Source organism: Etheostoma spectabile, chromosome 13, assembly GCF_008692095.1.
Source record: "Etheostoma spectabile isolate EspeVRDwgs_2016 chromosome 13, UIUC_Espe_1.0, whole genome shotgun sequence".
Classification (NCBI taxonomy): domain Eukaryota; kingdom Metazoa; phylum Chordata; class Actinopteri; order Perciformes; family Percidae; genus Etheostoma; species Etheostoma spectabile.
Window position 1 is genome coordinate 22772690 of NC_045745.1, and position 12663 is coordinate 22785352.

General features: G+C 39.1%; 2 protein-coding genes across 7 annotated transcripts in view; one reads left to right on the forward strand and one right to left on the reverse strand.

Annotated features, from left to right (window-relative positions):
* Positions 1-3442, forward strand: part of trim47 (tripartite motif containing 47) — a 6482-nt gene extending 3040 nt beyond the window's left edge. The window contains exons 3-8 of the mRNA XM_032533475.1: positions 672-717; positions 936-1031; positions 1234-1458; positions 1709-1731; positions 1828-1949; positions 2740-3442. Of these exons, the coding sequence (XP_032389366.1) occupies positions 672-717; positions 936-1031; positions 1234-1458; positions 1709-1731; positions 1828-1949; positions 2740-3269 (1042 nt within the window). The 3' untranslated portion in view covers positions 3270-3442. The remainder of the gene's footprint in view (positions 1-671; positions 718-935; positions 1032-1233; positions 1459-1708; positions 1732-1827; positions 1950-2739) is intronic.
* A 2511-nt stretch (positions 3443-5953) lies between these two features.
* Positions 5954-12663, reverse strand: part of trim3b (tripartite motif containing 3b) — a 32918-nt gene continuing 26208 nt past the window's right edge. For 5 of the 6 annotated variants that reach the window (XM_032533467.1, XM_032533466.1, XM_032533469.1 and 2 more), the window contains exons 8-17: positions 12300-12398; positions 11778-11930; positions 11009-11387; positions 10559-10662; positions 10283-10450; positions 9976-10144; positions 9422-9463; positions 8613-8683; positions 8331-8471; positions 5954-8088 (exon numbers count right to left, since the gene is read on the reverse strand). In XM_032533467.1, the coding sequence (XP_032389358.1) occupies positions 7936-8088; positions 8331-8471; positions 8613-8683; positions 9422-9463; positions 9976-10144; positions 10283-10450; positions 10559-10662; positions 11009-11387; positions 11778-11930; positions 12300-12398 (1479 nt within the window). In that variant the 3' untranslated portion in view covers positions 5954-7935. The remainder of the gene's footprint in view (positions 8089-8330; positions 8472-8612; positions 8684-9421; positions 9464-9975; positions 10145-10282; positions 10451-10558; positions 10663-11008; positions 11388-11777; positions 11931-12299; positions 12399-12663) is intronic. The other variant, XM_032533470.1, reaches the window with a different exon arrangement.

Consider the following 12663-nt stretch of genomic DNA (forward strand, 5'->3'; position numbering starts at 1 on the left):
AAAAAAAAATTACTATGAAAATTCTTTCCTCTCAAATTCAAACGTTTCTAATGTGGAATCTGCATATTCTGGGACACTGTTCCATAATAAAGGATATGTGGAAATCACTTTAGTTTTTGACCAAATCAAAGGTAATTAATGTTGTTCATTATCTATGATAAATACCAAAAAGAAAAATAGACTACTCTATTTTCAAATTTGTGTTCCATTGTCTGCAATACCAGAAGTGAAAAAACAGTCTTCAGCAAATTGTTGCCAAGCAAAAAAACATAATCTAAAGCGTTAACATTATGGTATGGTTAAAGGAATTATACAGCATTTCATATGCAAGTAAAAGTATGCCACCTGCAATTGTATTGAATGCTTTTAGAGCCTGCGCAAGAAAATGGCCAGAAAACACACAACTTTTACAACTCGTACACCAACTATAGACTATAGAGTGACACTATTTCAAAAGGAGACTAGTGAAAGGCATTTTAAGCATATTTCAATCCAAAACTAAAACTGCACCAGGTTAAGCTTGCAGCATGAATTGCCATGGCTATCCAGCCAGATTAAGAGAGCCACCTTCATAACACTGATAACTCGGGCTTTAGGCTCAACATACCTTGTTAACCCACTAATCTTATTTCATAGTACGCCCCTGTTAAGTTTGTTTTGTTTTGTTTCAGACACCATGAAGTAGCACCAGTGCCCGAAGTTGTGAAGGACATGAAGGTAAGTCTAAATTTATAAATTTGCATGGATGAATTTTCTTCTGTGTTTAAGTCTCCTTCTGAATATTTGGTCAAGAGTTCAGAGATTGAAAGGCATTTGCGGTATGTCTTATCCACTAAATATAGAATATTTGCACTGTTTTTTTTTTTCTGTGATGTGATATTCATTATGTGCTGTTTTCCTGTGTGCATGTGTCTTAATGTACACGTTTGTTACAGATGGAGTTGAAATTGAGACTAATGGAGCTCAACTGGCAGAAGTCTCAATGTGTAAAAGTTATAACTGCTGATGAGCGCACCAGAAATGAAGTGAGGGTATGGAATCAATGTTTCTTTTTAAGCATATTTTGTTGCTGGTGAAGTTTACATGTGTATGTTTGGTTCAAGTAGTCTTTAAAAAACATTTCCAGAAGGCATTACGTGGAAATTTTAAAGTTAACACTGAACATAGTCACCATTGGCACTTCTCATCATCCTCAAAACTTTCATCCTAACCCTCTGAACCTCTGGCTTCCAGTCGAAGAAACAAAGACTCAAGGAGAAGATTGAGGCGGATGTTGGTGCCTTGGTCCAATTCTTGCTAGACGAGAGAGACTCCCTGCTTGAGAGCCTGGATGCGGAGGAAGTGGCCTCCATGGCCGTCATAGACGAGAACTTGAAGATTGTGGAGACCGAAGTGGCAGCTGTGGACAAAGCTATTGCTGATATCCACAGCCACATCAGTGGGAAAACTAGCTTTGAGGTGAGTCACATCAGCTGTCTGATTCACAAAGGAGATTTATTTAACACTCAAACAAATCACCATACTTCTACAAGTTTTACTGTAGAGATTGATTTCTGTTAGAGATAAACAGTTACTGTCTGTGTAATGAACCATAGCTTATTAAACATGTTTGAATTCCACGTTAAAGCCACAGACTGTACAAAGCAAAATTCTCTGTAACTATAAGAACGAAATCAAGTGTTCAAATGCGTTTTTGTTCTTCCAACAGAGCCTTGCTGAGACATTCCATGAGTAAGTTATTTGATAGAATATAAAAACGCCACTATAATTCAATTTTAATAAATCAACCTTTTGTATGATCACATTTTATCCATTTTTCTTCCACAGATACATCCATTGCAAGCCTTTCACATCTCTGGACACGGTTAATTGTCCGACTGAATTTACACACTTCTCAGGGCCCTTCCAGCTCATCATGTGGAAGAAGATGATGCACGTGCTGCATACCAGTGAGTTTTACTACAAACAGAAGCATGCACTGAATAAAGTGTTGCATTGTAAGGACTAAGACTGGCAGAATACACAAGTTATATAAATGTTTTTTTTTAATCTTAATTACATTTATTTTGGAAGTCATTGTGGCAACAATTGTTAATAGTGTCGCATCGCAGCAGAACATTCTGGCTTCAAAGCTGCCGGCTAGCTAAGGTTTCCTGTTTGAGTTCTTCCCTTGTCTGTGTGGGTTTTCTCTCGCGGTCCAAAGACATGCAGTGTAATTGGCGACTCTAGATTGGCGTGAGATGTTGTCTATATGTGCCAGCCATGTGATTGACTGGTGACCTGTCCAGGGTGTCCCCCGCCTCTGGCCTAATGTCAGCTGGGATGGGCTCTATGCCCCCTTGCTAAGAGCAAGTGTGCATAGATATTGGGTAGATGGATTAATTTATTGTGCTCAAAACTTCAATTGATTATGGTGCTGTAAGCAAAAATAAGTGTTCTCACTGTTCTTTTGTGAGCAGAGACCAAATGTTGAATGAAGTTGCATCCAATGGATTTTTTTGTTGTTTTAATAAGATAATATTTCTGCTCATATATTTGCATGCCCTACACCTTTTGACCCAATAGAGCTGTTTGCTTTGTACTGATACATTGCAATAGAAGCAACCTAATGTTGTCTGGTCAGCCTACTTTCACTGCAACAATGAATTAATTTTTTTCTTCTTTTTTCCCAAATGTACTGCCAGTTTCAGCCCAATCTAAGAGCATTGTGAACTAACTCTGCCCCTTCTTTTTGTGTAGTGCCTCAGAACCTCACCTTAGACCCAGACACGGCTCACCCAAACCTCCTTATCTCAGACTTTGACACCAAAGTGGAGGAGGGCCGTGTTCGTAACCAGGAACCAGATATGCCAGCCCGCTTCACCAGGTTCTGTGGTGTCCTTGCCACAGCCCAGTATGCCAGTGGACAGCACTACTGGGAAGTGGATGTGAAGGACAAAGGTGTGTGGTACCTGGGAGTCACCACTGAGTGCAGCAATAGAAAGGGCTTCGTTAGCCTCACTCCCTCCGCAGGATACTGGAGCCTGTCTCTTCAGGACCGGCTGTATGCCAACGGAGAGGACGGGCGCATCCCTGTCGCAGACTACTGGAACTCTCCTCGGGTCGGTGTGTACCTGGACTATGACAATGGGCGTCTTAGTTTCTATGACGCTGTCACAATGAAGAGATTGTACATGTTTGACACATGCTTTGAAGAGCCTGTTTATCCTTTCTTCAGCCCAGGAAAGAATGATCCGGGCAGCAGGTTGCAGATATGCCACTATTACTGAGAACAATGTGATAAGTGTTTAAATCTAAAGGGTTAACTCTGTATGGCAGTGTATTCAGATTTGCAAGGTTTTCTCTCACAGATCAGTCCTGAGTGACACGGTGATGTTGACCCTTTGCGCAATGTACGATATGCATTTGAGCTGTTACTTGTTGGTCTTACTGATGTTAAAAATAAGAATTACACTGAAAAAGAATTAGACACACACTGTAGGCTTATACCCTTACTACTGTGGCTGGGGGGTTTGGGAGGTGCGTTATCTAAATCACTGTCTGCCGGGATGCAGATGCTCTCATTAATTAGAGCAGCTCTTCCCCTTATAGCAACCACTATGCCATATTAGTGTACATTTACTCACATGGGCAAATTATTTGCCATGCAGGGTCAGTGCTGTTGCCTTGTTGGGTAGAACTTAAAGGAAATATGACATTGTCACATTGATAGTTGTTGACAGTTAAGATCCTCTCATTCATTTTAGCCCAAAGAACAGTCTGTTCAGTGCTGTTAGATTTCAGAATTATTTGGGAGCTGAAATTCCAGTACAAGGCCAGTTTCAGTCAGTGATTAGACTTTCAGAAAGAAATGGCTCGGGTTGCATGTTTTGTTGACGTCAGTACAGACATTTGATCATAAAATCAATTTTTTTTATGTAAAATTCTGTACAATTACCTTTTTGAAATTGCAAATCCCTCTGTATATTGCCCTGAGTCACATTTTGCGCCTTTTTTTTAATGAAACAGTTTTTCAGTCTGCTTAAAAACTGAGCAGGTAAAAGACAAAGCAACCATTTTCATATATATTCTACAAGAATTAAACTTAACAGCTTAATGCCCTCATGTAGTCTCTTAACGGGTAAACCTGTAGACGTGTTTTACTTTAAAGACATTCCAATAACAGCCAAGAGCCTCCTGGACTTGACTGAAATCTAAACCTATGGAATGCGGAATGAAAGTTTTATTACATTTTCATGATTTTTGTTTGCATTTACACATTCCCGCAGCATTTCCTTAATTATATTCCTTTTTAAATAGCTCTCTCTTTTATATTTTTAATTGCTAGTTGTTGAGTTTGTCCTGGTGCTGCCATTGGTTCTGTCATTTTTAGGTCCATGGTCTAACTCGGTTCAGTTTGCTTTCTGTTTTTTCATCTTGACATCCATAAACCTAGATTTTAAACATTATTTAATTGTTTATTTGACAATGGCCATTCCTCCAGCCAATTTTAAGCTGCTCCTTTTTAAGTTTAGGTTCACAAGTCTAAGGTGTTAGGACTGCAAAACTCTGTACTTTTTAGCTTTGAGTATTTGCTGATACATGTTTTGTCTAAGATGCTATACCTCATTTAATACCTATACATTGCATTGCTGAGTTGCATCCATGTATTCAGCTTTGCAGTGTTTGAGCTATGTCCCGAGTGTGACAAATAATCTCTGTAGTCCCTGTTTGTTGCCCTTTCACCTGCTATAAATCTGCTTAGTGTTTCTCAGACTTTACAAGAATAAAACGGGACAAATAATTGTTTTATTTTCCTTTTTTAAAGCCTCTATTATCCACTTGTTTGTAGCTCAGTGTCATCATTACCTTTGTTAAATGTGGCAGCCACTCTACATGGGTGATATAAAAACAAAATAACAAATATATTAGTTAGTGGTTGAAATGTATAACGTGCCTGTTATTTGGTTCAAAAATCCAATCTGTTACCCACAATTGCGCCGCAAAACTACTGAATAAGATGGTCAGATGTGTACATCTGATTACCTTTTTATTTGGAAGTTCCTCTTATGGGCTGCATTTGTTTACATCCCAAACTACACTTGTCAGAATTGCCAAGGGAACAAACTTTTGGCAGTGACCAGACTGCTGCGTAGAGTAAGAGGCTGCTCAATCAGGTTTTGTTCCGTTTATTTTGGTCCAACATTCTCATGTAACCTTCTGAGACAGTTTGATTCACTTTTCATACTGCCAAAACATTTAAGGAGAAGGTGAGAAAACAGTTATTTCTCCTGTGTTGGTAACGACTTGGTTGGGATTTTTGTCTTTCTCCTTTTTAGACAGATTTTAAAACTGTCTTTAGGGGTGCTTGTCTCTACAAACTTTTGGGGACAACTTGGTATCTGTGGCAGAGCATTATCATGAGCAACATTTGTAATGGCTGCTTGTGTGACCTCATGCAACAGATTTTGTCGGTCTTTTATGACTTATTTGGGTTACAGGCGAGTCTCTAAAGCTAGATGATGGTCTTCCAATGAAAACGCTAATATAAGACTTTTGCCGTAATATCAATATATTTGAAATATTTGTAGTGAATGTACAAAATAGTATCTTTCAAATAAGACAGTTTTTATAAAGAAAATGAAGGCCTAACAATTGCATTACTACCAAAGATGAGATTACATGTAGACTCCTTGAGTTTTTGGGAGTAACTGATTCAGTCAAGTTGTCATTACTTTTTCTAAGGCATGAAATGGATCACATTTGACACCAATTTGACATTTTGATCAAATAGCCACTAGAGTAAGGGCATTTAACAAAAATGGCCTGTCAGGATGTGACTATTGTACGTGAATAAATTATGCCGAAAAGCAACATTTAACATCCACCTCATTTCAGAAACAATATACCATAACCCTTGTACAAAAAAATACTGCATTAAGTTTGTTAACAAAACGGAGCATTTGCGAAGTAGTTCATAGTGTAACTCTTTATTTACAATCATACCTTTGCCATGATTACATAAATGTAGGGATTACTTCTTGCAAGACTGGTCTCTTGTAGTACACTGCAGGCTAGTGGCTACACAAGATGGTTCAACTGTTTCATATGTGCTTCCTTTATTTCACACGGACGTTAAGTGGGAAAGTCACAGGTGAGAGAAACCTAAAAAACAGCAGCACATGGGTCTGATTTATAGAAAATCCAAATGTTCCATTAAATGGGAAATGCAGTTGGAAAGATAATGGATTACAGATCAATTATCAGAGACAGCTTATTCATAAAATACAGATGAAAACCTGGTGTTAGCTGGTCAACAACAACCAAGCAAATGAATACTAGAAAACCCATGATAAAGGTGCTTGGTGACAACAAGAACGTGATTGTAATATACAGTGCACTTTTGGATTTTGTTAAATTATAACTATACACAGAGGCATATATTACTCTTACAAACAATATAACTCTTATATTTGTAATTTGTGCTATGTTCAACAACAACTTACAATGACGTGTTTTGGCAAAAGGACTGTTTAATGTATGTGAGCTCTGGGAAGAGGCTAAAGAGGGAATGGCTTTCAAGTTACAAGGCCTATGTATGAATATGTTTGGCAAAGAGGAGACAGTTCAAATGCACCAATTAGAAAAATAATTAGAACAAATTATGTAGAAAAGAAAAGCAATTAAGTCCTCTGGAAGAAAAAAAAAGTACAGCAAATAATGTGTATACAACTTTGTTCCATTGATGTTTGCAAGTTAATAATTTGGCTACTACTTGGCATGACCTACTGTATTAGTATAATTATGCTTCAGTGTTGACTCATTAAGTGCTGTAATAAGTAGGCTATATAGTGAAAGAACATGGACACCAAATCCATCCAGTATGTACACGTAAATATGCATACCCCATGTACAATCTACATTAGGTACACAAGTGCAAGAACTATTGGGGTCAGATTTAAGAAGTCTGTTTTGGTTCAAAGAAGAAGACTAGCTAAATGTTGTGTTCAAAGACCTTGTTATTTTATGAACTGTTGTGCTTCTTGCTGCTCGTCTTTGGCTACCAAAAGAAAAAAAAAAACGTGCATATAGGTCAAGCCATCTTATGACTTAAAAGAAAACAAAAATCTATATCTGTGAAGGGATCTTGTCAAAGTGATAAGGTGCAAAATGAGAATGCGAAACATGTTCTTTTAAACATCACATTCCTGTCTACATTGTGTTTACTGATGAGGAATTGAAGGCAGTGACGAAAGGGACATTTTGTGGAGCACACAGACATGAAACAGTGTTCAAGGAAAGGCCTGAGCATTGTTATTTCAATTACAAAGCATCATCAAGAAAACGGTAGTAAACTTTTGCTTCCGTGTCTCGCTTATTTTCCTGGTTGCTGGGAGTGTTGCCCATCTGCATTGCCCCAAAAAAAATGCAGTGTATCACCAACTTCAATGACAGCCTAGCTACTGGTGAGGTCACACTTCTGAGACATACAGCTGCAACACCTTGTTCCACCTAGTTACTTTCAAGTTAATTTTTCCCTCACATGATTTGGTTAAAAACACAGACCATGACCATGAGAGATATAGGGAACTATTTAATTACAGATTGTTTTATTCCTCAGTTGCATTTTATTTATTTCTTTTTTTGACCTTTATTTCACCAGGATAGTCTCTTTAAATTTCTTTTTTCTCAGAGAGGAAATTAATATCACTTCTGCAATACATTTTGGGATGACTAGCCTATTTTGTCTTTATAACATATTCTAATTAGACTTGAATTTGGTTAGTTTTTCATGCAAAAAAATGTCTTTGTCTTTAGCTCTGAATAGTAGATATTCTAAAGTATGTACAAACAAAATGAAAATGAAATTAATTTGTGGAACCTGGGGTCACTGTGAAATGTGCAGGCACGTTGCAGCTCTATGTCCGCAAGCGGTGGGTGTTTCCTTCCCTCAGCCTACTGCAGATATCTGTAAACCTTAAAGCAGTGGTTCCCAGAGTCGGCAACAGCAACATGTCCATCTGAGGTGAGGGCGAGGCCCTGGGGGCCGTACAGCGGGTCTGCTGACGTGTTAATGTAAGATAAGAAGGAGCCTGTGCTGTCAAACACCTGAAATAGAAAAAAACACAAAAGTTAGAGTTTCCAGTGTTAGCATTACCAAAATACTCAAGATCTTATTTAGCTATTTATGTAAAAAAAAAGTTATCCTTTCCCATAGCATTTTATGACCTAATGTAACTTAAATATGACACTTTTTCATTTGCTTAAAAACAAAACTATTTTGCAATATACACAAATCTCAAAGCTGTGAAATTGATATAGCAGTCTAAATATAGCCTGTGTAGTCTCACCTGTATTCTGCTGTTACCCCAGTCCGCTACGATAATGTTTCCGTTGGCGTCCACAGCCACACCAGTGGGAGCGTTGAACTGGCCATTGCCTTCACCATGAGAACCAAATTTAAACAAAAACTCTCCATCTGCACTGTACACCTGGAGCAGGAAGTCAGCAAAACACACACATTTTGTAACGAGTGAGTAGGTACACACAAAGTACACAAAAAGTTTTTCTAACTTTGATACATATTATCATCCTTACATATTATCTCTATGTAGGACAAACTATGCCTTTACCTTTACGGAGTGATTGTGAAAATCGGTCACAATAATTTCATTCTTGTTGTTCACTGCAACAAAATGTGGACCTGGATAAGGAGAGAGAGAGAGAGAGAGAGAGAGAGAGAGAGAGAGAGAGAGAGAGAGAGGCAGGTTAGTGTGGAATTTGCTGTACTTGGAATTTAAACTGATCCCGGTAGTTTGCGCCATTCCATTTACTGTCAGAAGCCCATTCAAATTTCAGCTAGTTGAGCATAAAGCTGCAATTACAATACCTAGTTTAATCTGATTTGTTTTCTGATTTGATGGCAATCGTTTCATGCAATAAATGCTTTAACATGAGTTCAAATAGTTGTCCTGAATTTTTCAGAATGTCAAAACAATACTAAAACTCTAAATTAGATTATGTAGAAAGGCTTAAGGCTATTATATCATGGGTAGCTATTCATGTGAAGCAAAAGCTATTGGTTGAGTTACCCACCAATGAGCTCTGTAGCCCCCAACACTGATTGTCTTGTAGCAAACAGGGAACACCAGTTAGTTTAATAGCAGTGGGGTCAGCAGTGCAAATCATTGACACTAATCTTTTAATATCCATTGACACAAAAAACAAAACAATGCACATGACAAAATGTTTGTTATTGTAATAGTAAGGGAATATTACAATTGCATGTACTTGTTTATGGGTTAATATTGTACAGGCACAGCTTCCATTTGTCAACAATCTGAGTTCTCAGGGGGGCGGACACATGATCAGGGAGTCGGGTTAGACAGAGGGCACTGCACTGTGGGATTAAGGTTGCAGCAAGGCCACACTTAGTACTTACTGAAAACTGAGCCAGATTTATTAAAGTTTGGGCCAAGTTTTTCTGGATTGAAAAACAGGAGGAAGAACAGAAAGAAAGCAAAATAGGTAGTCAGAGATAAAGCATAAGCAAAGAAGAAAAAAAGAGTAGGGTGTTCCACACAGTTTGTAGGGGAAGCAGGGGGCCACTGCACCGCCTGGGACTTTGCCTACAAGTATATGTACACAGGCTTACATTTTTAAACAGAATGTATGTATTGGTCTATATTCAGACATAATGAGAGCACAGAGGTACGTTATTGATTTGCTCAAACTGTCAGTAAAGGTGTCAACAAAACTACATATATTGATTATTATTTTATTCCTCACTAGTTGTATTGATTGTATTTCTTTTTTTCGAAACAATACAGATAGTATCCATGTGGTATTTTGTGTTGTAAATATTATATTATTGATAAATATTATGATGGATTTCCTTTAAAAGCTTGTAGACAGTACTGCCTCACTGGCAGCGTTAGTCTCTGGGAGCTGAGTTCAAAAGTGGTCTTTTGTTACATATTGAGGCCTCCGTCTCACCTGCAAACTGTCTGTCAGAGGTCCCCCTGCCTCCAAACTTAGTCACCAACTTCCCATTGGATTGAAAGATGAAGACACAGCAGGCCTTGTTGTCCACTGTGATGATGTGTCCATTCTTATCAACAGCAACACCCTTAGGACCCATAAGCCGGCCTGCGCCAATCTTATTCTGTGAGAGAAGAAGACAAAGGATTTTAGGAGGGAAAGAAAAACTTTGAAATTGTTTTTCAATAAGGAAACAAATGAACCTTAAGTTAGGCATGCTGTATCTTCAGGTGCACTGAGCAAATAAACTATGAGATCTTACCTTAAACTTCCCATCAGAGGAGAAGATGCTGACCCATCGATTGTCATAGTCGGCCACCACAATGTCCCCGTTCATGTCCACAGTGACACCAGTCGGCCTCTGCAGTTGCCCCGGAGACCGACCTCTGACCCCAAAGCGCATCTTGAACTGGCCATCATTGGAGAATACCTGTAATCAGCTCCTTTTGAGTGAATTGTGTCATGGTCACAGTACTACAATGGTAAAAGGCATACATGGTTGCACTTACATGCATTTTCCTCTCTGAGTCAGTCTCACCTGTATACACTGGTTGTTGCTGTCAGCCACCACCACTCTGCCGCTACAAGAGGCTGAGATTCCCTGCAGATTTGTGAACTCCCCTTTTTCTCTACCTCGGGAACCTGACAAATGAATAATAACACACTCAGTACACCAAATTTTCCCATTTAACTTTTTCACAACAACCGTATTTGTTTTCTACGTTTCATCTTCCGACGAAATACAGTATGCAGTGTTTTTTTTCTGGATGTCGTCTTGTCTATAATGTCAAGCAAGTTGATTCTCATTCTGTGGTCTACTGGCATGAAGTGAAAACAGAAGCTGCCTAGAGGGGAGGATGTCAATCTAAAAACTTGTTGTATGGCTTAGAAATGAGTTTGCAGTGCTGATAAGTCTAATGTCTACATGGTGTTTGGTGTTGCACGTACAGTGTGCGACTTTCTCTCCTGGATGGGTCATCTGTCTTACCCACTCTGTAGATGAGCTCATCCTCGATGGGGTTCTCCTTTTTCTTGGTGGTGCTGTACATGCTGGAAGGCCGTCGCACTGCTTTCTGCCGTATGTGGCCCCCTGTCCCGCTGGGAGACTTCACCCTCCTCTTCACATCATCTGGGGATTGTGGCACATCTGAGGGCTTGATCGCCCGCAAGCGGAACGGGCTACCACGTAACGGTTGGTCATACAGCAACAGAGAGAAAGTGTACTCTCCCTCAGTGCGTAACGTGTAGCCCACCTCATATGTCCCATTCTTATTGTCCGTTATCTCCGTCTCGGCAACACGGCTCCTGTCAGCAGATGTGATCTCCGCTTTTAAAACAGCATTTCCTGTCCGCACCAACTCCCCATCCTGTAGAGAGAGGTCATTGATTCAGTGTCAGAGCAAAAGGAAATCTATTGTCCAAGCAATACGCACATGGTTGCAGCCTCCAAGGCAGCACTTTCTACAGACACATCACAACCAGATGTTGATAATAATAATCCCTGTTAACTGGCCATCAAAAAGTAGACGACTACTTGCAAGAGAACAAGAGAAAAAGCATGACATTTGAAATTCAAGAGAAAAACTAAATTGAAATATGTGACTTAAGCATATATGTTATATATTATATATATTGTATATATTAAGCATGATATGTTGGTCAACAGATTCAACTAAAAATTAAAATGTAAAAGCCGTTACGCTTTCACTCTGCAAGTGCAGAAAATGGCAAAAAATGGCAAAAAATTAAGACAGTACTTTGTCTTTTGTTGTCACAGTAATTGTTTGCATCTGCCCGGTTGTTGCGTGGCGGAGGCCCTCTCCTGTGGCGACGGAGGTGTGAGCCACAGCGGATGTGGTGAGGAGAACTCCCAGGTTCTGGATGGAGCGCCGCAGACCTTCAGTCTCCACCTGAAGCAAACAGCACCCACAAATTTCATTTTCATTGTTGGGGGCCAGAAGCCACAAGCTAATAGAACATTAAGGCTTTGTGAGTTTCTTGTGGAATAGAAATTGTCAAAATAGTTTGTTTTGAAGTAATCTTTACTTTATAGAGATCAATCCCAGATAAAAGGAGAAAGAATTTAAATGTACACATGTGAAAAACAAACCTCACATTTTAACTTGAGATTGTGTCAACATGCCAAAACCTCCCACAACCTTCTTTCAGTGGAAAAAATAAATAGGTAGGTAGAGAAAACTGTGCAATGTGAGAATGTCAGTCAGACCCAGAATGAAAATTAAAATCAGAAAAACAGTTTATATCAGAATAAACAATACCTGACAATCCAGGTGTGCATTCTGATGTGGTCTCTCTGGGAAGTCGTGTCTTGCCAGCGCTGTTACCCGCTCACTCATCTGCTTCTGAACTAGCAGCACCTACACTTGCAAGATACACATATTGCATTCAGTCTTTTTGTGTATCTTAAAGATGCAGTAGGGAAGACTTATAAAACTAAATTTCTGTCATATTTTCTGAAACTGACCCTATGGTCAAGTAAAACTACATAAAGCAGGTAATAATAAAAATAATCCATCTCCTCTGGCACCACCTACAGCCTACAGCAATTTTCCAAAATCCACCGCTCCTGCTTCAGATCCTCCAATCAATGACTGTGTGTGTGTGTGTGTGTGTGTGTGTGTG